The sequence below is a fragment of the Heloderma suspectum genome, chromosome 4 (assembly GCF_057233095.1).
Source record: "Heloderma suspectum isolate Gila_16-S chromosome 4, 16-S_ref, whole genome shotgun sequence".
NCBI lineage: Eukaryota > Metazoa > Chordata > Lepidosauria > Squamata > Helodermatidae > Heloderma > Heloderma suspectum.
In genome coordinates this window covers 101,380,725-101,406,432 of record NC_139461.1, presented here as the reverse complement: position 1 = coordinate 101,406,432, position 25,708 = coordinate 101,380,725, and the positions used below count along the sequence as shown (strand labels likewise).

Here is a 25,708-nt window from a genome sequence, read left to right as displayed (position 1 = left end):
GAAGCTATCCTTATACCAGGTTCAGGCTTGGTATACACATGCCTTTAAATGCTCACATGCCTGTGTCTGGGAATCCCAAACAGCCTGGATGTTCCCCAATGCATATGTATCATTTATGATTTAAGTGTTTGCTGGAGGAAACATGGGTGTAACACCAGTGTATCTGCAACAATTTGGGCTGCTGTGTAAACTATGGAACCACCCTGTGAGGGAATGAACTCTGGGCTTGCCTTATGCCCACTCCCCATCCCCTGCTTCCCAGATAGCTGAGCCAGCCGAATACTGTTTGTTTATATGTGGGATCACCCTGAAAACATCACCCTGTCCTGGAATAGATCACAGGTTCAGAGAGATTCTGAGTACAGATAACATCCCAGTACTAGGCTGGTTCAACCAATGAGAAGGGAGGCAGTGGAGGGTATGGCAGGATGAGGGTGCATATGAACCCAAGGCTTGATCCCTCTCATACAGTGTTCACAAAGTAATAACTCATCAGGCTCTCAGTTGAGTCTCTGCTTTTGGGTGTTCGTCTTTCATTTCAGAGATGCTTGGTAATCATAAATGCTATATTTTGAGTGCTAAACCTGCTGTTTATAAAAATGTGGAAAGGTGATCCATTAGTAAAATGCTTGTGTCTTTAATGCCTTTATTATAGCATTTTAAAATAGGTTTGAGATGTATATTCAATGTACAGAAATTGTGCTCTGCAGTTAAATTATTTTTATCCAGTCTCAGCCCTGTAAATTAAACATAACATAAAATCTGAAAATATATGTTAAAAAATACAAGTAAAATCTTGAATATTGACTGAAAGTCCTGAGAAAGCTAAATGGCATTACTCATAAAGAATATTCATTTGACACTTTTATCTGGTACATGTTGACTTTCTCAACTGGAGGCAGACTCCATTTGTAGATACCACCAAGAAAATGCATGAGTTTTTAACAGCACTTAAAATTTGTTTTCAGCTATTAGGTAGGTAGAAGGCCCAGCACTTGTGGGAGCAGGAGTTTAATGCAGAGAAACTTGAGCACAGTTCTTAAGGAATACTGGTGAATGTTTAGTTCAAGCTTGATTAAAGGCCTACATAAGATTTGCCACTGGATTCTTAATGGACAGGCTTAAGAATTTGAAGAAAACTCAGTATTGCTCCCCAGTTTTGTGTTAACTGCAGACACAGCAATCTCATAAAACAATGCTGATCATGAGAGAGCAGTTGAATTACTGCAAACTTGCACTCCAGTGGTTGGAAGCGGACCACCTTTTGAAAATCTAGGCTGATATAAAAATGGTACTGGGAGACAATACATTGACCATGGATTTTGTATATAATTTATAACCACAAAAAGAAAACTGTATTTAACTTCTAGGTCATATTTCAATCTTGAGGTTTTAGAATATTTCTTAGTATTATATTTTGATGACTATTAAAGTTTTATTTTGAAAATGAAAGGACTTAATCCCAGAAACTACTATGAATACTTATTCCAATTCACACACAGTTAACTGAAATGGCCTGTGTATGTTTTAATATTAAGTAGGAAATGGCTGGACACCAATATTTTTCTTGGCTTATTAAAAAATGCATCTGACCAGAATGTGCTGATGTTTGTAATATTTGGACATAATTTGTTAGTATTTAGTGAGCCAAGCATACAGCATTACCTACCATCCATACTTACTATTGTTACTTGATCCTAACAAAGCTGAATTAAATTGTACATAATAACTAGCATGTAAATTGTACATAATAACTAGCATGTAAATTGTACATGCTCATGTGCCCCCCCCCCCAGTATTCTGAAGTGATGATCATATGACTGAATGCTCCTCATGTCAAACATTCCCTCCTGAAGAAAAGTTAATGGCCAGTCACCATGACTTAAACATGCCAAGGGGATTGCTTAAGGTCTGGTGCAACCATTTGCCTAATTACCCACCCATGCGCAGCTTGTTGTGCCATGCAGATCTAGGCAGCATGGCTTGTTAGAGGGGGAAACAACCCTCAAATAACGCATCGCCTGTTACAAGCGTAGCATTCTCCCTTATACACTAGCTTTTCTATGTGCAGTGAGTTTTTGACATGGGAGATAATTCAAGTATATAAACTCTCCACCTGCATTTCACCGAATGCACTGAATAAATTCTCCACCTGCATTTCACTGTAGAACAGGGCCAAAACAGCTGTACCACCTTATTTTTCTATCGTGTGGATCAGCTCTAGTGCTGCTTCTTTTATAGGAAATAGCAGCTGGATTTGCAATCCAGTTAAGCCAATATCATCCATATGATAAAATGCGAGTGGCTTTGTGCCTTCTCTTCTCTCCCAGTGCTTATTCATACACACACATTTATATATTTAGTTCATTTCTATACCGCCCAATAGCTGAAGCTCTCTGGGTGGTTCACAAAAATTAAAACCAAACAGCACACAATAAAACAATGTAAAATATATAGAACATTAAAACCACAATATAACAATACAGCCACAATAAAACCTAGCAGCAGTGCAGGAGTTTAAAATACAGATTTAAAACAGCAAAGCTAAAAGTCTAGAATGCTAAAATGCCTGGGAAAATAAAAAGGTCTTCACCTGGCACCGAAAGGAATACAATGTAGGTGCCAGGCGAACCTCACTAGGAAGCTCATTCCAGAGCTGGGGTGCCACAGCAGAAAAAGCCCTCCTCCTAATAGCCACCCGCCTCACTTCCTTTGGCAGGGGCTCACGGAGGAGGGCCACTGAGGATGATCTTAAGGTCTGGGCAGGCACATATGGGAGGAGGCGATCCTTCAGATAACCTGGCCCCAAGCCGTTAAGGGCTTTAAATGTTAATACCAGCACTTTGAATCGGGCCCGGAAATGGACTGGCAGCCAGTGCAGCTGGAAAAGTACTGGCGTAATATGAGCTCGCAGGCCAGTCCCTGTTAACAATCTTGCTGCCCTATTTTGGACCAGCTGAAGTTTCCGGACCATTTTCAAAGGCAGCCCCACATATAACACATTGCAGTAATCCAGACGAGAAGTTATCAGAGCATGGATGACTGTAGCTAGGCTATCTCTGTCCAGATAAGGGCGTAGTTGGTATACCAGCCTAAGTTGATAAAAAGTGCTCCGTGCCACTGAGTTCACCTGTGCCTCAAGTGACAGTTCTGGATGCAAGAGCACCCCCAAACTATGAACGTGATCCTTTAGGGGGAGTGCAACCCCCTCCAGAAAAGGTTGAATATCACCTAACCGGGCAGACGAACCACCCACTAACAGTACCTCCGTCTTGTCTGGATTGAGTTTCAGTTTATTGGCCCTCATACAGTCCATTACTGTGCCCAGGCACTGATTCAGAACAGCCACTGCCCCACCTGGGTTTGATGACAAGGAGAGGTAGAGCTGGGTGTCATCAGCATATTGATGACACCTCAGCCCACATCTCCGGATAACCTCCCCCAGCGGTTTCATGTAGATGTTAAACCGCATAGGGGATAAAATATTTATAGGGATAGGGATTTTTATCCCGCATAGGGATAAAAACAATTGCCATGGCACAGAGCAATAATCTCCCAGCACCACCTTCTGGAGTCAGCCATCCAAGTAGGAGCAGAACCACTGCAGTGCAGTGCCTCCAACTCCCAACCCAGACAACCTATCCAGAAGGATACCATGATCAATGGTATCGAAAGCCGCTGAGAGGTCCAGGATAATCAACAGGGTCGCACTTCCCCTGCCCCTCTCCTGGCAGAGGTCATCCCACAGGGCGACTAAGGCAGTTTCCATTCCAAAACCAGGCCTGAAGCCCGATTGAAATGGATCTAGATAATCCATTTCATTCAACAGTGCCTGGAGCTATCCTACAACCACCCGCTCAAGCACCTTGCCCAGGAAGGGGATGTTGGCCACTGGCCTATAATTGTTAACATCCTCTGGGTCCAGTTTAGGCTTTTTCAGGAGTGGTCTAATTACCGCCTCTTTTAACATGGCAGGCACCACTCCCTCTCTCAAGGAGGAATTTACAACCTCCTGGACCCAGCTGGACATCCCCTCCTTGTTTGATTTAATAAGCCATGAAGGGCAAGGGTCAAGCACACAAGTGGTCGATCGGACTTGGCCAAGCACCCTGTCCACATCCTCAGGCCTCAGTAACTGAAACTCATCCAATAAAACTGGACCAGACAGTGCACTGAACGCCTCTACCAATGGAACTGCATTAATCGTGGTGTCCAATTCATGACGAATCTGAGCGACTTTATCTTCAAAGTGCCTTGCAAACTTATCACAGTGTGCCTCCGAGGGTTCCACCATCTCTCTCCCTGGCCCAGAATGTAACAGGCCATGAACCACTTGGAAAATCTCCGATGGATGACACTGAGAAGATGCAATGCTGGTGGAAAAGAACTGTCTCTTTGCCACCCTCACCGCCAAAGAGTAGGCTCAATAGTGAGCCCTTATCTGTGTTCTGTCAGACTCAGCATGAGTTTTCCTCCACCTGCGTTCTAGCTGTCTCCCCTCTTGCTTCATTGCCCTCAGCTCAGGTGTATACCAAGGAGCTGGCTGGGCTCTGCTTAGAGGGAGAGGGTGCTTGGGCGCAATTGTGTCAACCGCCCGAGTCATCTCTGCATTCCACAGAGTGACCTGGGCTTCGACAGGAGCACCAGCCATACCAGCAGGAAAATCCCCCAGAGCCCTTTGGAATCCATCGGAATCTATTAGCTTCCAGGGGCGGACCATTTTAATAGGTCCCCCACCCTTGCAGAGGGGGAAGGCTGCCAGGAGACGAAACCTCAGCAGGAAGTGATCTGACCATGAGAAAGGGACAGATGTTAATTCCTCCACTTTCAGATCACCATCCTCCTGCCCAATTGAGAAAACTAGATCAAGCGTGTGTCCTTTTATATGCGTTGGGCCGATGACATGTTGGGACAGCCCTATGGTTGTCATGGTGGCCATGAAGTCCTGAGCCGCCCCGGATACAGCGGCCTCAGCATGGAAGTTGAGATCCCCCAGGACCATCATCCTAGGGGTCCTCAACACCAAGTCCAAGACCACCTCCGTCAGCTCAGGCAGGGAGTCTGATGGGCAGCGGGGTGGGCGGTACACCAACTGAATCCCTAATCTGTCCCGGGTACCCAATACAAGGTACAAACACTCAAGATCTGCACTTGAATGAGCAGGAAGCCTGGAGAGGGAGATTGAATTCCTATAGACCATGGCAACCCCCCCTCCCCGACCCTCGAGTCAGTGTTGGTGCTGCACTGAGTACCCAGGAGGGCACAGCTGGGAGAGAGTGACCCCACCCAGTTCCCCCATCCAGGTCTCAGTAATGCATACCAGGTCAGCCCCCTCATCCACAATCAAATCATGGATGAGGGAGATTTTATTTTGGGCCAACCTGGCATTCAGCAGCAGCACCACCAGGCCTGAGGGCAGACTGGTAAGGCTGCCAGGAACCATCAGGTTGGGGGAAGAACCAGAAGAGGGGACAGCTGTAAGGTGTCTAGCCCCTCTTCTCCTCAGCTGGCCTGTTAATCCCCCAACACCATACTTCCCCCTGCCCGTGACCACAGTTATAGTGGCACCTCCCTGTCCCCCTGAGTTGCTCAATAGTCCTCCCAGGCACATATTAAAATGGTAGGGTATAAAATATACAACAGTATAAAAGAATATAAAAGATAAAAGAGATAAAAGAGAACAGCGGCTAAGAAGGAGCAGATAAAATCTACATTTGCCCCTTTCTCCCTGGTCTTTAAAGCTGCTGCCCTCTGCTGCTCCTATTTGCTGCTGGTATCTGTGGCTGCTGGTGTCTCTGGAGAGGCAGGTGGGTGGGTCTTCAGGTGCTGTTCCATGCAACTCCAAGTGCGACGCTAAGTGCGCACTTAGCGTCGCACTTGGCACGACGCTGAGGCGCTGCCTCTGGCAGCCCCGCCTTAAGTACCTGTTTGGTACATCAATCAGTTTGTGTTACTTTGTTATGATGGAAACCAAAAGAACAAGACCACATAGTCCAAATCTTTTGCTTCATTTCAATACCAGACTTGCACCTCAGAGTTCACCTGAAGCTTGTTTAGCTTTGGTTGTTTTCATTTCCTTGTTTCACTTACCTGTGGGTCCAATAGAAAACTGGGTGGTCAGCAGCCAAGCAGTCTATAACTGAAGCCTGAAGAAGCTCCAACAGGTTGAAAAACACTTGTGACTGGTCTGTGATCACCTGATGCTGTAACAGTTTTGAAGCTACATGGGTGTGTACCTGGACACTGGTTAGATCAGGAGAAAATTAGGAACCCTGTGGAAGCTGTTTTGAACTTCCTAAAGGAACAGGAAATTGCTTGTGGTGACGACATTAATTTCATCATCATCATCATCGGTATATGCCTTGTAAGAGATATTATTCCTCTGCGATCAGAATTAAACCACATGGTAATGGTTATGTTTAGAAAAATGAAGTACTCCAACTTTATTCATACTGTAGTTCTGACTGTTGGCAAAACCTCTGCTACCAGTTCCACATTCTCAGCACCCTGTAGTTAAGGCACCCTCTGTAATGCTTTCTGTTTCCTTCTAGCTAAGATCAGGAGGTGCACAAGTTTTAGAAGGATGTATAGCAGAAATACATAATATCGCCAGCCTTGATATTTCAGATAATGGTAAGACATACTGATTGTTCAAATAATAATGTGTGTACAGAGAAGTGATTAACGAATATGAGTCATTTACAATGTGATCCTTTGCATCTTTACTTGAGAAATAAATTACATGCTGGTGAGACTTACTTTCATCCCAACATGAATAGGAATAGGTTCTTAGCTGGTAATCCTAAGAACAATGATTTGGACAAAAATCCCATTGAAATCAACCAGATACATTGAGTAAACATAGTTAGGATTGGACTATAAGTCTGATTTCATTATGTGATGTGTTATTGTTAAAAAACCAACAACATAGGTCTGGGATAGGTTTTTTTACTTATTTATTTTTTCCTTTTTTATCCCTCCATAAAAAATAAATCCTAGGGCAGGTAACAATAGCAGCCAAAAATTCAACAATAGAATATATACAGACACGCACACGCACACATATGTAAACTCTGATAAACAAATCAGTCAATTCACAGCAGAGCAAACCAGTTGTAAATGCCCAGGTGAACAAACAGGCCTTGCCCTAGTGCTGAAATTATAGTCAGGTTGGCACCAAGTCTACCTCTTGGGCTGTAAACAGAAGACTATCTCATGTCACCATCTAATGTACTTCCCCCAATGGTGGGGCAATGAGACTGATCTCCCCCACATATCTAAGAGCATGCGTAGGCTGGTACAGTGAGAGGTGTTTGATTAAGTATGTAATACAAGCAAATTCTTGTTCTTCCACAAACCTCTGAAAGCCTGATACTGAAGTGAGCATCCATCAGATAGTCCCTTCCATTCTAGACACAGAGCCAAAGAGTGGTTGCTTCAGTTTATTCACATGCCATATTCAAACTTAATTGTCCACAATTCATAAGCCACTGATGAAATGGTTGGAAAGTTTATAGCTTCTAAATGCCAAAATATATTGTATATTGGTATTCAAAGCTATTAAAATTAGATAAGCCATATATTGTAGTCATAAATCTCAAATGAATGAGAGAGGTTTCCAATGCTTAAACACATTGCTGTCTCCAGCTATTATACTGTGCATCTAACTACCCATATACATGTAACAAAACTGCAATGGTTACTTTTCTTAGGGAAAATCATCTTCGGGAAGTTGGCAATTGGGAGTGGAGAAGCTGCTATTTCTTTTCAAGTTGCCCCTTCCCAAACCTACTTTTCCTAGGAAATGTACAGTTCTTCCCTGAGAAAGTAAAGGGTTGTACTATCCCTTTTTCATCCCTGTATATGCTGCTGCTAAATAATGAGGGTATGTAATTAAATTGGTGTAGGTGGCCACTTACCAACATTCAAAAAAAGAGGAAATGCATCACTCCCCAAAAGTGGATAGATTTGTATAAATTTGCATATGCTAATATATATGTATAGATACAAATGTAGATATAATTATAATTTAAATAAAAATACAATACATCTCACCATAGTGGAGAAGACTGTGATCAGGTGAGCTGTTTGCCTAATCAGTCTGTTCTCCAGATGTTAACTGTTGATGGGAAACTTCAAGGCCCTTGTTCACCCATCAAATAGAGGACTATTCTCTGTAAGGTAGGACGTGCCACCTTAAATTGGTGTGCTTGTGTTAGTCACTCCCCTTACTCTGGTATGGTTGATTCAAACTCCTCTGACAAAATAGATTCATGGGAATGTTGTTCTTAATTCTGTATGTAATCTGATTCCTCACAGGCCTAGAATCCGACCTTTCAACCCTTATAATCTGGCTTAGTAAAAACCGATCAATAAGACACTTGGCATTAGGCAAAAATTTTAACAACATGAAATCCAAGTAAGATTTTTATTTATTCAATTTTTTGAAAAAGGAACAAAAATAAAGGAAAAGTCACTGGTTTCACTTCTTCTCTTGCTTGTTACCTCCTTCAGAAATCTGGCTCCTGTACTTGATAATTTAGTACAAATGATTCAAGATGAAGATTCAGTGAGTATTGTTATCTTTACTACTTTAATATCATGTTGAGCATCACCATTTCTCACCTTCAATTATTATAAAGTAACCTTCCCCAACCTGGTGACCTCTAAATGTGTTGGGCTACAACTCCCATGTTGGTTGGGGGATGCTGGGTATTGTAATCCAATACAGGTTGGGGAAGGTTGTCATAAAGTGTTGACTAATATTTGAAAATATTGCTTATGTTTATTTTTTTTAATCAGTCCAAATTTATATAACAAATAATGAGCAATGCATTGCAAAAATAACAACAAAGCCTGACTTGAAAGTGTTAAACTTTTAAAATTCTAAGTATAGGTAGGGCCCGTTTAATTTTTATTCAGCATCTAGCAATCATAGGTACTTTAACAATCATTCAGAGATCCACAATTTACCTTGCTAGTGAGGTCCAGACCACAATTTTCCATTGTTTTTTGTGCTAGTCACTATGAGGTGATGTTACGGAATCGATTTGTGAGGAAAACCTTTTTGATTGTATCCTCACATGCTGAGAGCTTGTAGTAGACATACATATGAGCACACATTGAAACTAAACATTCACAACTCAAAGTTTTGTGTGTGGTAAAATGCTTTGAGCCAATGCAGATGTAATCATGCCCAGTAATCGTGAATGATAGTAGTGAGTGCCAACAGAAATACATGTAAAATGGGCCCACTGAGAAACAAGAGGAAGGTATCAGCATGCTCAGGGGAACCCCAAGTTTTTTTTAAAAACCCTAAAAAAAAAATCCCAACCCAACGAGGCCTCAACATGCTCAGCAACCATGGAATGTTGTGTGTTGGTTGAAAAAAGAAAACTGAAAACCAGTGGGTGGTACTGAAGCACCATGCTTGGAGTATATGGCTCGCAGGAACCCTAAACAGAAAACACTACAACTTTTTGTTGGAGGTCCCATTTGTGAGTTCCATTACCTTAACCATGGAAACAATGGGTAGGATCCAACTGTATGCTAGCTAGTGCTAATGATGTTGTGCTAGCGTAAACCAACTCTTGAGCCATGTAACTAGCGCTTGCTAGGGCAATGGAAAAAATGGTTATTTCCCAGCACCCCACAGTTGGATCCTAGCCAAAGACATTTAAACAATGCATTAAAAAAATGAATATTTGCTGAGCACCCATTCAGACTGTGTTCTCTTGATCAACATACTCTTTGTGGTGAAAGCGAACACCAGATTTGATGTTTGGATAAACTCCCTTGTTAGGAGCTAAATGGAGTATGTCTATTTGTGGCCTATGATTGCCCTTACACATCTGCTGAACAGATGGTTGGCATTGTTATATGTGACAGTAAAAGTCACCTGCTGGAAGGAAAGCAAAGATTGGATTTTACTGCTTTCTCCCCCACACTCCCAGACATACAACTTCAGGTAATGCACAGCACCTGGCTATCTACTTGAGAGTGTAGTTTCTGTCTAGGGTGAAGTGAGACCAAGTAACCAACACTGAATGCTGAATGGCTAAAAACACCCCCCCCCCCCAAGCCTGCTGCTGTGGAGGGTGGTGACAGCCAAAACACAACACCAGTGACGTTGAACTTCGAGGCAATACTTGTGCAGAATGAGGAAGTTTGTTTGGCTGTTTAAGGGGATTTATTTGCTTTATCTTTGGCATTCCAGCTGTTTTAATACCTTATCATTATTGTATGCCAACCCTAGTTGAGCATACGCATAAACTGGTATGAGGCTATTTTAGGAATAGGAGTTGAGAGACAGTTGCAGGAAGGAGCAGCTTATCCAGCTGTGTTTCCCCTTTATCATCCGCGTTGGCCCCTAACTTTCTGAGCAAAGGAGTTGTTGTGGGAGAATAGGTTTTTAATCTGTCAATTTAAGGGGTTTATATTATAAATTATAGGTACTACTATTATTGCTACCAGTGAGATTATTTAAGCATTACGTATTCAAGAACATTTCAATATTGGGATTTTTAATCAGGGCCTTTTGAAAATCATAGTTCCGTTTTATTTGTTTTGTTATATATCCGTTTCAATTTCAGTTTAAAATTGCGGTCTGTGATAGCACTAACTAGGTATCAGTCTCCAGTATCATGACTAGCTAGTAAAGCTAGCCCTTTAGGGTTTCCTAAATTGCTTCAAAAATTAGTCTCACATCTTATGCAATCATTTGGACAAAATGAGCTGTTTGAAATCAAGCAGGGGTAGAGTTCTCCCAGTTCCCCCGAATGAGAAATTGGTTTTTGTAGCCTATTGCTCTAAATCCAGAAAATTGAATTTGTAGATGATTCTCATGGTCCAGGGGATTTGAAAACCTTGGCTAACGGGGCCAGTGATATCCTCTTTGTAGAGGACAGACTTAATTTGAAACAGATAACTGAAGGGGATGCTAAAGCACCCTTGGAACTAATAATCGTACATAATAATGGTAATTTAGGTCTCTTTTCCAGGGATAAGTGATCTCCGACCTTAATATGACAGCTCAGGTTCTTTTGCTTTCTGGGTTCCCAGAGCAAGAATTTCCATCCATGTTCTCATTATAAGAACCTTACTGTTTCAAAGGATGGTTCACCTCAGGCCAATCTTAATAAAAGCTAAGTTCTTTGCCTTTGTCTTTATTAGGAAGTCAATGTCTTCTGACTGGACAATTGGTAGACAGGAGATTTCGAGAAATATCCCAAATTAAATTACTTTGAGCCAGTTTTAATAGCATTTTGCGCACTAATGCAGATAAATACTTTTACTGCTGCCAAGTGCTTCCACTTTCCCTGAGTGGGAGATGTTGAAGATAAGGGCAGTTGTGACTTGTCTAGCCACATTCCTAAATTGGAAGAAAATAAGTCAGATTTTGGAGTCCAAGTTAGGAAGATCTTTCAGGAACTGGGGAAACCCCCCTTTACAGATTTAAAATAGTAATTACAAGGCTAAGACTCTGTAGCTAGGGTAAGGACAGTTCCTATATTTTGTAATAGTTTACCTGAGAGGGATATACTGACCATGGAAGACCTCTTATTAATAAGCATGAGACAAAAAAAAAAAAGTCCCCCGAGTATCAAAGGGACATAGAAATTATCCTGAGCAACAGAAGAGGAACAAATTCCCACAACTGGAAAAGAAGAGGACAGTTATCTCCTCCTATAGTTAAATATCTGCAGTATGCAGAGATGGGCAGGCCTCTAATTTTTCCTGCTATTGAATAATTGTAGAGTGAGGCTCGTATGGGAGAAGGTGGTTTTTGACATAGCTTGGTCCCAAGCCATGATCTTGCAGGGACAGTGACTGCAGATCAAGTGACCCACAGTTAATACTGGTAGCCCCAGTGATACAGTGAAGCAGAAAAAGCAGGTTAGAAAACAGACATGCCAGATTGTAGAAGAGGGACAAGCACCCACAGGATGTACATATTATGGAGGAGACTGAAGCTTATCACTTTCAGTAATGATGGGAACTCCTGTATTCTGTTCTGATTAGCTTTCTATTTCATTTTTAAAATGTTGTGCTCTGTCATGCACGCTGTAAACAAGTTCTGCTGAACTGATTAGTATTTTAGAAAGATGAGCTGTACTGTTACAGCTTTATGCTGGATTCTGTTACAGAAGCATGAAGCACGAAGCACCTCAATTAAACTTTTGCTGCCATTTCCAAATACCATACTAATCTGAAGCTAATACTCTCTAAATTATGTGGAGAATAAAGTAAGGACGCACTTGGAGATTAGGAGAATTAATATAGTAATTTGATAGCTGTCATTTAAAGTAAAACGGTTGCATTTCTTTGTCAAGGACAGGCTTTCCAATTATGCAGTCGCAGTGCACTGCCTTCTTAGTTTGCATAATGGCCAGCTCCAACTTAGCATCATCCCTCTGGGTTTTTAATAACTGGCATAAAATTTGTATGGCTACAGCAAGAACGAATAATCTTTTGCAAGCAATGTAAAAAACTGCTACATTTTTGTTTTTTACAAGTGAGCTTCAGATGCAACTGTATTTCTGGGTGCTGTCAAAAACAAAGAGCTTAGTGGGTTGAACATGCACTGCATTCTGAGGCGTTTATTTTCAGGGCAGTGAATTATATGCTCGAAGCACTTCCACCAGATTAAGAATGTGTGGCTATTTTCACCCTAAAGTTTAAGCCAAAATTTATGAACGAAGCTTCCACAAATGCACTGGGGCTTCTAATATAAGCCATATTTGGGCTTTCTCCACTGCATGGAGAGTGAGTGGGGATGTGCTTATTGGCCCTGCCCTCTTCATCACATTCCCAACAGCCCAGCCCCACAAACCTTCACATGTTAGGACTGAACTCCTTTAGTTCAGAAGTTGGCTACTGGATTTGTGTAGACGACTCACAGGATTTAGAACTCAGGTTGTTCACATCATCCTTAAGGCATGGATGTTGATGCAATCAAATCAGTCACTTGATAAAGAATATGAACAGGTGAATCCATGGAGAGTTGATGTAACATCAACTGATTTGCATGGATTTGAGTTGCAGCATGATAATTCTAGCACTCTGTTCTAGAATTTCATTTTATTTCATTAATTGCATTTCTATACTGCCCAATAGTCAAAACTCTCTGGGCGGTTTATAAAAAATTGTACCCTAAAATATAGCATAATAAACATAATAGTAAAGCTTTAATGTACAGAAATTTAAAACAATTTGAAACAGCTAAAGCAATAGCAATAAAAGACCTGGGCCTGGTAAAAATGATAATTGACTCTAAGGGCGCAATCCTTTGCATGTTAAGACAAAAAAAAGCCCAACAACTCAAAGCATTCCCCAGCCACCATTCAGACTAGCATAAGAGTAGTGTGGTAATGTTATCCATTGTTTACTCCGCAGCCTTTGCAGTCACTGTCTCTAGCAGATTCCAAGCTGAAGACAGAGGTTACTATCATCATCAATGCTTTGGGCAGCAATACATCTCTTACAAAGGTGGATATTAGTGGAAATGGCATGGGAGACATGGGAGCAAAGATGCTAGCAAAGGCTCTTCAGATAAACACCAAACTCAGGTACTGGAAATATATTTGCATTTTTAAACATGCCATCTTTATTAACTTGAGCATTATCTTTCTTTTTGCATGCCAGGAGCCCTGGTTCTTCTCAAAGCCAAACTGTTCATGTGTTTCTTTCACATTGTCGAATTTCACCTCATTTTTTATTATTATTGAAAAGTAGCTTAGACACTGCAGTCCAAATTAAAGGAGTTGTGACAGGGAGCTGCTTAACCCTTTCCTTTCATGCTGTTTTTCTACTCAATTTATCCTCCCCAAGCTGTTTTCCCTTATATTTTTCTTCTGAGAGGGAAAAAAGCAGCTTGAGGACAGCGGTTTTAAATGAACTAAGAATAAGAGGGCAAAGGGTAAAGCAGCCCATGCCCCTACCATTACTCCTCAGAAATTGGGAGCTTCCTATGTCTGCTTTTCAATGTAAAAACAAAATAACCAATTCAGGAGCCAGACTAAATCCTGACTTTTTGGCCCTTTGGGCTAAATTGAAATTCTTTCTGACTCTGTTTCATCATTGTTTTGGCTGGCCAGATTTTTATGTACTGTTATTGATCGTTGTTGGGTTCTATTGCTTGTGTTTTTGGTTTTCTTTCAGCTGTACTTCTCTTTTTTAATTTTGTTTGGGATTGCATATTGTTAGCCACTGAGTTCGTCTTCTGACAAGAAAAGCCAGGATAAACATTTTTTTAAAAAAACTTGTCTGGAATTGAAAGCATGAGATGTTTCTATGGAAGGAGGAAGTAGCTAAATCACAAATTGGTGGAAAAGACAGAAATAGCTACATATTTTATTTCTGATGTTATACTTCCACCAGAAAATACATTATACAACTACCCTTTCCTGTGCTGTTTTGTCTTGTGCATGTAAACAGTACATCAGGTGGGTCTTTTGTGCCACCTAGTGGTCAAAGGCAAAATCGCTGCTCCCATTAAGTCTTTTTAACTGTCTTTCCCGTCTTTGAAACTCAATTTTTGCAATTATGCTTCACTAAAGTGGTTGTGGATTCGCCCCTCTGTGTTCTTTTGACTCAGGCTTATTTTTTCCATTTTCTCCCTAACTTTTGCACATCTGTGTGTTATTATCTGTTCTCTTTTCCTCCCTTCCCAATCTTTTTTCCTTTCAGGGAAAACAGTAAAAAAAACACACACCCCACCACAGCTTCTCCATTCTTGTCAGCTACCTTCATCATTGCCTCCAACCTCCCCCACTCCAATTTGGCCAGCCCTTTCCCCCTTCTGCCTTCGGCTCTGCCTCTTGCTATGGGGAAAGCAAAAGGCAAGACTGTGTCTGCCCCCAAATCTCCTCATAAACCTCACCCTGCAGTCTCCTTAGGCTCTTCACAAGCCTCCTCTGTGTGGCCTCTGTGAGCAATGGAAAGGCAATAATGATTACCATTACTGACAGTCCTCCCATTCGCACTGAAGCAGCTTGTCCATCTACAGCTTATGAAAAAGCCAGCCTTTCCATCTCATCCAGAGCTCCCTTTTCTCCACTTTTGGGGTTTTCCTCAGCAGGACTCAGAGCAAGATTGAGTGCCTGCAGTGACGTAGCCCTGGCTGGTATGGATGTTGGGAGTTTGGGAGGAGGAAGAGGAGGAGGAAGAAGAGGAGGACAAAGAGGGAGGAACCTGGCCTTTGCTATATCGTCTCCCAGGTGGTTGGCCAGAAGGAGCATTAGGGCAGATGAAGATCTCTCTGATGACAGAGAGACAGGCTTGGCTGGAAATTTGGGCAGCGTTGAAAAGATCGTTTTCAATGCAATCTTCCCTGGAGGAGTTCCAGGGGTTCACAGACCACCCTGTGGGAACAGGCATCATCCTCCAGGCCCACAGCTTTTTCCCGCCAAAATTGTCAATCCCCTACAATTAGGCAGCAATCTGGGGGATTCAGTTTCTCTGGAAATTCCACCTTCTCTTCTACAGCACTTGAAGGAAGCTTTATTAGCTAACCTGGCTAAGGATGCCTTGGTTCATTCTCAGCCTTTAACTCTTTCTATGTCTGCTACATCTAGAAATGCTGTGCAGCCATCTGGCTGTCTCCAAACGACACAGCAGGCTCCTTCAGCTCCAGCTTGAGACAGTGTTCATATATCTCCAGATCCTCGTGATGTGCCTAGGAGGAAGTTAAAAAGAAAATGTCTAACCTAAATCTGGACTCTTCTAATCCAGATGAGAATGATGTGGACTTAATTGTCTTCGATGAAGAGGAGTGGACTGATGAGTCTGACCTTGAGGGGCCTGATTCGTATCACCTATTCCAGGACTCCCATTCGCTTCCCCTGCTATGTAAATCTATGGCAGCCTTAGATTTGGCTCCTTCAGAGGAAGCTCGTCACCCCTCTACTTCTAGGATGGCAGCTGTCTGTCCTGATCCTCAGCCCAAGACCAAAGTGGTGAAGCTGCCTGCTCTTATCCCAAAAGTGATTAGAGGTGAGCTGAATTCTCCTTTGAGGCACAAGAAATCCATCACTTTTGCTAACAAACATGTTTTAGAGCAGCTTATTATGGATCATTTAAAGTCCCGCTTATTGATGCATCCGTGGTAGCTCTGGTGAATTGTGCTCTTCACCCAAAAGATACGGATGTGCAGCTCAAGGAATCGGTTGAGCGCAAGCTGGATACTGGTTTGAAGAAGGCCCATGAAGCAGCATCCCTGTCTATTCGGCAGCTTCAGCATCATTTTCTTCCATACCTTCCCTCCTGTGGTTGGAAGATGTGTTGGACGGGGCACTTCATGATCCAGCCAGATTACATAAGACCCTTCTCAAGGTCTCTAGGGCAGTAGCTTTTATTGCCGGTGCCTCTTTGGATGCGGCTCAGTTCTCTGCTAGATCCCTAGCAGCTGATGTGTTTGCCAGGAGACTCCTTTGGCTTTGCCTTTGGGAAGCTGCTCCTCCTTCTAAGTCCAACTTAGCGTCAGAGCTTTTCATTGGGGGCAAGCTCTTTGGGGATGACACTTTAAAGGATGTCCTAGTCACATCAAAAGAAAAGAAAAAGACTATGCCCATGGCAGGAAAGAAGGAAGACAAGTGTTTCTTTAGGAGATCTTTTCAGCCTTACCAAACCAGCCAGCCATTTTGTTTCTCTAAAACCTCTGGGCAGTGGAGTGATGTTTCGTCCATCCATCCTGCCTGAGCTTGTTCCCGAGGAGGAAATAAAGGCCAACAGAACTTCTCCACTAGATATGGCTCATCCACCATGTCAAAGGGATACAGGCACCAATTTTGATAGCAGCCTTTTGTTGGTCGGTGGTCGTCTTGTCAGGTACATCGACAAATGGCTGACCATCACCTCAGATCATTGAGTCTTGGAGACTCATTGCTCGGTCTGCATCTGGAGCTGACATCTTGATCTCCCCACTATTTTTCCCCATCACCAACCACAGCAAATCCAGCCAAGAGGGAGATGCTGAAATTGGCCATCCATCTTCTACTAGGTATTGCAGCAGTGGAACCGTTGCCTCTAGAAGTGAAGGGATTAGGGTTCTGTTCTCACTTCTTTACAGTTTCGGAGGAAGATGGATCCGTCAGAGCTGTCTTGAATCTCAAGTTTCTCAACCACTTCATCTGTTATTGCTGGTTTTGGATGGAGACTCTTCTGTCCATCAAAGAAGCTCTTTGCCTAGGAGAGTTCATGATTTCAGTGGACATCAGAGAAGCCTATGTCCATGTTTCTATCTTCCTCAACCATTGGCGCTGGTAATTACCTCCATTTTGCCTTCGAAGGGTCCCATTTTCCATACAGAGCTACACCTTTTGGCCTAGCTTTGTGTCCCAGGGTATTTACAAAGATCACAGTCACTTTGGTGGCACATCTTCGCATGCAAGGGATCTCAATATACCCTTGCCTTAACAATTTTCTCATCCAGTCAGCCTCTCAGCATTAGGCAGTGGACAACCTGCAAGTCCTGGCATGTCTCAAGGACTTTGGTTTTCTGGTCAACAATCAAAAGAGTTATCTCAGAATATTCCACCTGGTAGCCTTAATAGACACACAAGTAGGGATCATGGCTGTCTCTCCAGAGAGGTTCTCCAAAATTCAAACTGCAGTCAAATTGATTTGCTTCAAGAAGTCAGCTGACCTTATGGATCTAACGATCATTTGGGGCCTCATGGTGTCAACATTCCAGGTAACTCCTTGGACAAGACTTCATTCTCATCCCTTACAATAGGCCCTTCTTCCTTTCTAAAATGATATAGCTTCAAGATGTCACTTGAATATTCATCTGTCTAGGACTGTTTTAGCTTCCTTCTGCTGGTGGCTCCTCTGTCCTGTTCTGGAGAGAGGGATCCCCTTCCAGGATCCCCCAAAAACAGTGATTGCATCAGATGCCAGCCTTTCTGGTTGGGGAGCTCTGTGCAAGGGGAGGATGGTTCAAAGAACCTCGTCGGAGGAGGAGTCGCGGCTTCCTGTCAACCTACTAGAGCTCCAGGCGGCCAGGCTAGAGGTTCAACTCTTGATGCAAATACTTCCTCTCAGATCAGTTTTCATCCAGGTGGACAATGTCACAGCCAAGGGCACACTTCTACCATCAAGAAGGAACTAAATCTTCAGACCTCTAAGGAGGTGGACTCCTTCCTTTTTTGGGTGGAAGATCACCTAGAAGCCCTCTCTGTGGAATACATAAGCAAGGGAGAGAATACTCAAGCTGACTGGCTAAGCAGGAAACCACTAAACTAAGGAGAATGGATGCTTCACCCAGAAGTCTTCGAAGAGATAGTCTCCTGTTTTAGGAGAGTCCAGGTGGAGCTGTCTGCATCAGAAGCCAGTCACCAGGTCAGCAGTTTATTCTCCTGTTATGCATCTCCAGAAGCAGAGATAATGGATGCCCTGTCTTCTCCATGGCTGGTAGGTTTTCTGTATACTTTTCCACTGCTCCCTCTTCTCTCCAGGGTTCTGTGGAGGTGAAGGAAGAAAAGGCGAGAGTCATTCTAGTGGCTCCCTTTTTTTGGCCACGGAGACCCTGGTTTCCCAACCTGATCACTCTGGCAGCAGCTCCTCCTTGGCCTTTCCATCTGTGGGATGACCTGTTATCTCAAGGCGATCTCCTTCAGCCAAACCCTGCATGGCTTCAGTGACACATCTGGAGATTGAAAGGAACCGTTTTGCCAAAGCAGGCCTCTCCCCCGCTGTAATCAATATTATATTGGCCTCTAGGAGACCATCTACCCACAGAATTTACCAGAGTACATGGAAGATATTCTCCACTTGGTGTACTAAGAAAAGGATTTGGGGCTCAAAAAGCTAGAATCTCAGACCACTTAGCATTTCTGCAAGACAGTTTGGCTATGGGTCTCAAGCCTACTATATTCAAGCATCAGGCTTCAACGCTATCTATTCTTTTGTCAAAAAAACCCAGATAGATCCATGGGCTCTCATCCTTTTCTTAAACAGTTCCTGTGCAGAGCTTTTTCAAAGTCACCTCCAGTTCAACACCATTTCCCTTCCTGGGATCTCCATAAAGTACTTTCACACTTCAGAAGCCACCCTTCGAGCCCGTGAAATCATTATCTCTCCGACTGCTCTCTTTCAAGGTTTTATTTTTGGTGACTATAACATCAGCCAGAAGGATCTCCAAAGTTAATGCCCTGTCTGTGGATAGACACCTATGTATATTCCATAAAGATAGAGTGGTGCTCCGTACTAACCCCTTTGTCCTAAAGTTCTGTCTCCTTTTCATTGTCAACAAGAGCTAATTCTTTCCACTTTTTGTCCTTCCCCTGTGCACATCTCAGAAATGAAATGGCATTCCCTTGTTGTCAGGAGGGCCCTGAGGCCTATATCAGCAGAACCAAAACTTTTCAGCAGTCAGATTCCCTGTTTGTGTCATTCCATCCTGTTTCCTTGCGATGGAAGTTTTCTAACGCCACTCTGAGTAGATGGCTAAAGGCATGTATTTCCCTAGCCTATTCCTGCCTAAAGTTGTCTCCACCTACCAATTTTTTTTCCGATTCTACAAGAGCAGCTGTGACATTGACAGCTTTCTGCTGCACTGATTTGTAGGGCAGCTACATGGGCAAATCCTAGCACATTTGTTAAACATTGCAGGATTGACTTATATGCTTCTGCTGAGGTGGCCTTTGGAAAGCAAGTCTTGCAACACATCCTTCCCAGTCATTAAGCAGCTACTACTTTGTTGAATCCCTCCCTACATGGGTCAAGCTTTGGTATGTCTCACCTGATGTACTATTTACATGCACAAGAGAATAGACCATTGGTCACTTACCCACAAAAGGGATTTCTTTGTGCATGTAAAACAGTACATCAGGGCCACACCCTAGATTCAGATTCTGTTATGGTTGTTTCTGCTGGTGGAGATTAATTTTCTTATTTTGTCACACTTGGTTTCTTTTAAAGCCCTATCTGGAGAGAGTGCGAGATGTCCTGTTTTCCTTGTTTGTGTTTCACTGTTCTCACTAATCCTAGTGCTTCCTGAGCTTGACATCGGAAACTGAGCTGCAAAGGCAGGAAAGACATTTAAAAGACTTAATTGGAGTGGCGATTTTGCCTTTGACCACTAGGTGGCGCATAAGAGTCACCTGATGTACTGTTTTACATGTACAAAGAAATCCCTTTTACAGATATGTGACCAATGGTCTTATCTGCCCAGTTCCAAAGACTGAAAATGCCCTGTTACTGATAGTGTTTAACATATTTTTTGTGTTTCTTTTAACAGCTTCATTGATGTATCTGTGTAATTTCTATTTTCCCGACAGAACTGTTATATGGGACAAGAATAATATCACTGCTCAGGGCTTCCAGGATATAGCAGTGGCACTAGAAAAGTAAGTTCTATGCAGTTGTTCAGTATAATTACCTCAAAATTGTCTATCTTTGGATTGCTTGGTATAAATAAAAATTGAACTGCTTAGATTTCTCTTCCTCCCACCTGTATATCAGTATTTAATTTCTCAGGAAATAAATGGATGCGTAATTAGATTTCAAAAACGAGAGGACTGTTTTTTCATATGAATAAAGTCATCTTTCCAGTATCTAGACTTTTTTTACTTTAAAACTGTGGAGTAAATACATATTTTTAAACACTTTAGTTAGTTTGGCTTTCAGTATGTTCTTTTAAAATGCGTTTAGTTACTGTAAACACTCAATAAAAGTGCCCTTTTTGGGCTGCTGAAGGAAAGAATATGGTTTCTCTGAAATGGGGAAATTTAAAGTTTAACAAGGCTATCATTTATTGTTAGAAAGAAAGGGCATTGTCTATGGGTAGTATCCAAGTTGAAGCAAGTGCTAAGGAAAATTATGTTGCGCTAGCATCAGGAACCTCTAGTGCAATGCCAATAGCGTTAGGTGGCATGATGGGATTCTCCGGAAAACCCATCACACCAGCTAACGCTATTGGTGTCGTGCCAGAGGTCCCTTAAGCTAGTGCAATATAATACCCAATACTGCTCATGATGACTTTGATACTGCCCTATGTTTTATTCATCAAATTTTGAAATGTGAAATATAGAATATTACCTATTATGGTAACACACCAGAGGCAAAAAGGTTTCAAATAAATTCAGAACCCATTAGTGTTGTTTACATTCGAGGTTTATTAAAGAAGTGTAATTTCAACTGACGCCTCAGTTTCAATTGCAATGTTCCTTATTGCTAAGAGGAAAGCCACAGTCATTTCAAACTAAAAGGCAACTTAATCTGATAGCTGTGAAAACAAATGGACGAGGAAACCTCTTTTATAAGGGATTAATAAAACTTGGGACAGGAATGACTGAGCTGCTACATTTGTGTGGCCTGAATGACAGCAAGCCCTAGAAGAGCCCATAACATTTTCATGTTCTCAGATGTACTGATCGATGAGATGGCAAGTTGTAATATGTTGTTAAAGCTTTTGCTGCTTGATCTACCAGGTTTCAAATCAGTTACTGCTTGCAGTTTTAAGAGTCTTATGTAATAAGAAATAAAATCCAGTGCCCAGCTTGTTTATCATGGTTTTCTAATGCTCAAATAGTGCCATCTTGGTGAAGTTCCAGTTGATGAAAAATCAACAGACAGCATTGAAGTCAATGGCCAACACTGGGGTGGGGAATCTCTTTATGGACTGACAACACACATCTCGTTGACAGAAAAGGGCTCTCTCACATCCTGTTTATAATCTGTGACTTCTTACTGCCAAGATAAATAAAAAGGGGGCTTTTCCTAACACTGAGAGTGAAAGTATCGTCAGAAAGCAGAAATGTTGGTGCTAAGAGAATAGCCATGATTTTTTCAAGGTGGCATCTTATTTATTTGGTATAGAAACTCAAGTCATCTTCTATTTCCTTCAATGTTCAAAAAGCCAGAGATAGCATTGGAGCCTCAGATGTGATCAACAAAGCTCTAAACTTGGAAGATGGCCTTTTTTTGGTCAACCCTGGTTAAGGGAAGAAATTATATTTTATACAATCTATTTCAAACCTTATTGGAAACATCCTGTTCTGTATGTTTCTCAGCAAATTAAGTAACATGGCCAGCTATTTTGTTCTTAGGTTGTTTGTTTGATTAAGGGAGAAGAATTTCTATAAAATAGAGTCTCCATTTCTTGGCAACAAGAAAAGTTAGAAGAAATATAACCATTTTATTTTTAACTGCATCAAAATAATTGATAGGGGATTTTTAAATCATGTCCTGTGATGTAACATATTTGTTACAGAAATCAGTATACTATTATGAAGAACAAGGAAGAGCACTGTATTTTTTCATCTTAATTACCTTGGTACAATAAGGAATGATTTATTGACAGTTGCTCTGCTGGGCTAAGAATGCAAAGCCCAGCATCAGGATGACATAAATGTTATGCATTATAATCATGCCAATTTTCAGAACACACTTTCAAAGAGTACTAATGATTGAGCAGGGGGTGGGGGCAATCCTTGTCATTTAAAAAATCTATTATAACCCAGAAGACAAAGGCTGCAAGCATATAGATTAGGATCACAGCAGTTAAAAACATGTCAATAGAGGCTGGAACAACTTCAAGTATTTTTTCAAGTTAATTCTGCAAAATATTATATTTTGTTTAGATATCGTTCCAACATATACACTATTAAAGCTGATGAAACTTCAGCCAATTTTAATTGGGTAGCTATCCCCAACCCAAAATGTTCTACTGGAAAACTCGGTTGGTAGGTTGTATTTGCATTGAGGGCTATTTGCTATATTTATTGTCAAAAAGCCCAAGTTAAATAGACTAGGAGTACACCTGTTGTACATCCCAATAACATGTGGCTTTGTTGTTATTTACTATATTTCGGAGAGAGTAATCCTATTGGGATAGGCAGCCGCCTCCGAATTCAGAGGCGACCACCTATCCAATGCTAGGAAGGCGGAGTGCAGAGGGGATCTTCTCCTCCACAGTCTGGTTGCCCTGCATTTGCATTTAGATGGCTGATTTCAGTTGTCTAGCCGTGGGACCTCAGAGTGGTGGTGGAGAGGCCAGACAACACATAGGAAGCATCATACTGGCACTTCCGCACTCCACTCCCAGGCCCTGGGAACACCCTCTTTTGCCCCACTCTGCACTACTCTTACAAGCCCGGAACCTGGGGGTGTTCCATGCTGCCTACGAGGTGGCGGGGGAGGCAGTTCTCCGGGAATCAACCAATCCTGTGTCTGTCTAGCTGCTGTCTAGTGGCCATAGGATTGCACCCTTAGCCTCCTTTCAAGACTGTAGTCTCCCTAAGGAGTTTTACAATATACAGCAATAAAATGCAATATTAAACCCTTAAATTTAAACAATTTTTAAATCCACAAGTTTTTGATAGATTGCTATATTTTATTTGCTTATTTGTTTGCTTGTTTATTTAAACATTTATATCCTGCTTTTCTTTATACAATAAATTCACTTTATTTAATTTTTATCCTACTCTTCCTCCAAGGAGCTCAGTTGCATTTTATCGTTAGATTTTATACTCAATATATTATGGGCATTATCCAATGGTGTCATTCTGCAAACTCAAATAGCACAAGCGGAGCTCCACCAAATCTTCCCATTGTGCAAGTGGTTGTGCATGCATAATATACAACTGGTTGGGCAAGCACATTTGTGCAAATGTAACTTTAGTTGGATTCCCCTCTTTTGCATAGTTCGGAAGCTAGTTTCCACTAGCGCAGCGTCATTTGTGCTATCAGCATTACACACTTGGATACTGGCCTGTGATACTTTCAGTAGCATATGGCAGAATCTAAGGGGGTGCTAACACCCCCACCAGTTCCCTTCCGCAAGCAGTGGGACCTGCCAATTCCATTGTGCAAGCAAGACCCACCACTTACACAAGGAAGATTTAGCACTTCCTAGGGGAAGTCCCAAAATGAGCAGAAACACTTGTTTCTGGAAGGAGGCAGGTCAGCAGAACCCCCTTATGCGACCTTCACCAACCTGCCTCCTTCCAGAAATAAGCATTTCTGCTAGTTTGGGGTTGCCTCCAGAAGCACTAAATTGCTGTTAAGCAAGCAGTGGGGGCTGCTTGCTCAACGCAATGGCTGAGACGGAAGAGAATCAGCGGGGGCATAAACACCCCATTATATTCTGTCCATTGAGTGTAAAATATATGCTGGTTAATCCTTTGGATGCTGTTTTTTTTCTGGTTTGTATTTAGAGGTAAGAATTTTTCCCTTGAAAAATATATATCAAAATGCATTGGGAATAGAGACCAATCTGTGCAGCTGTTGCCGTTCTGTATTGGCATTTTATCCTCTTTAACATAACTCTCAAAACTGTTGAGAGAAAGTAAGTTGCCTGCTAGTTGAACAGAAGAGTTAAATGAATAAGGGTGTCCTTCATCCAAGCCGAACACTAACCATTACACCTCATTGCCTTGGCTCAGATGTTTGTTGAACTCCCTGGAGGTTGCTCTGTAGTTCACCAACCCTTTGCTTGTGGTCCACTATGGTCTGGGCAGTTGTGTAGGTTTAGGGTTCAGTGTGAGATGGATTTGGCTGACAGGTCTCTTCAGACTTTGATTCTTTAGTGCTGGTGACCCTGAAGTATTCCTAGAACGTCTTTAATGTCCAAAAGGATAACTGAGATATAATATAGATAAAGCATTTGAATGTTTGAATTGTAATTTATAGACGGTGATGACAAAAGCATGTCATATTCTTCATTGGACACACTTAAAGAATAACAACGTGTATCAGCCAAGAAAAAAATGTGATTGTGCAACACGTAAGGTTCTATAGTACACTCACATTTTATTTTGCAGCTAGCCAAATATTTCTACCTGATTAACAATGTTCGTACTTCTGAAGATACCTTAAGAAAAGGGGAATCACAACAGTCTCCGCCATAGTTAATGGGTAGCCTGAAACGTTAATGTATGCACCCATACAATTTGTTTGAAAGAAAAGCCAGCAAGAATACCTCAATACATTTCTCTCCAGGAACAGCACAGTAGGTGGCCATACTATTGTGGGTTAATTATGTGAAGGCCTGCTTGATGCCTTTTCACGTTAGTAGCTATCTAGCTAGTCGGTTGCACTGAAGAAGAGGTACAGAGTTGTCTCAGTTCTTCAAAGTGCTGAGAGAAATCAGTGGAAATGGTAATGAGCCCTGGCCTGTGAATTGCTGGCACTGCATTGGGACAGTAAAATACTCATTTAATTGTTTAGCAAAAAGAAAGGCTGTCTTTATACCTCTAAAAGGTAAAGGTAAAGGTGTCTCCAACCAGTCGTGTCCGCCCCTAGGGGGTGCTCTCCATTTCTAAGCCGAAGAGCCAGCGCTGTCCAAAGACGCTTCCGTGGTCATGTGGCCAGCATGACTGAACACCGAGGTGCACGGAACGCTGTTACCTTTCCCGCCAAGGCGGTACCTATTTATCTACTTGCAATTTCTTGCTTTCGAGCTGCTAGGTTGGCAGGAGCTGGGACTGAAGACGGGGGCTCACTCCGTCATGTGGCACTCAGGTCTTGAACTGCTGTCCTCCCGACCTTCCAGTCTGCAGTTCAGCACCTTAACCACTAAGCAACGGTGGCCCCTTCTTTATACCTCTAATCTCACAGATTTGACACATTTTGGAATAGAAGTCTTGAAAGCCTGACGTTGGACCCAGTTTGGCTCGCTTTGTCCAAAATGGATGATCACTTAAACGCTTGCAGCTCAGTGTCAAATTAGATACGATGTTACTCACATCACTGGCCCTTGTGTGGA

The 25,708-nt window shown here is 42.2% G+C and overlaps 1 protein-coding gene across 2 annotated transcripts in view; it reads left to right on the top strand.

Annotated features, from left to right (window-relative positions):
* The window catches only part of CARMIL1 (capping protein regulator and myosin 1 linker 1), a 239,530-nt gene that overhangs the window by 153,829 nt on the left and 59,993 nt on the right, over positions 1-25,708 (top strand). For both annotated transcript variants that reach the window (XM_084850112.1, XM_084850111.1), the window contains exons 18-22: positions 6,552-6,633; positions 8,320-8,419; positions 8,515-8,569; positions 13,396-13,568; positions 20,280-20,348. In XM_084850112.1, coding sequence (XP_084706238.1) covers positions 6,552-6,633; positions 8,320-8,419; positions 8,515-8,569; positions 13,396-13,568; positions 20,280-20,348 — 479 coding nt within the window. The remainder of the gene's footprint in view (positions 1-6,551; positions 6,634-8,319; positions 8,420-8,514; positions 8,570-13,395; positions 13,569-20,279; positions 20,349-25,708) is intronic.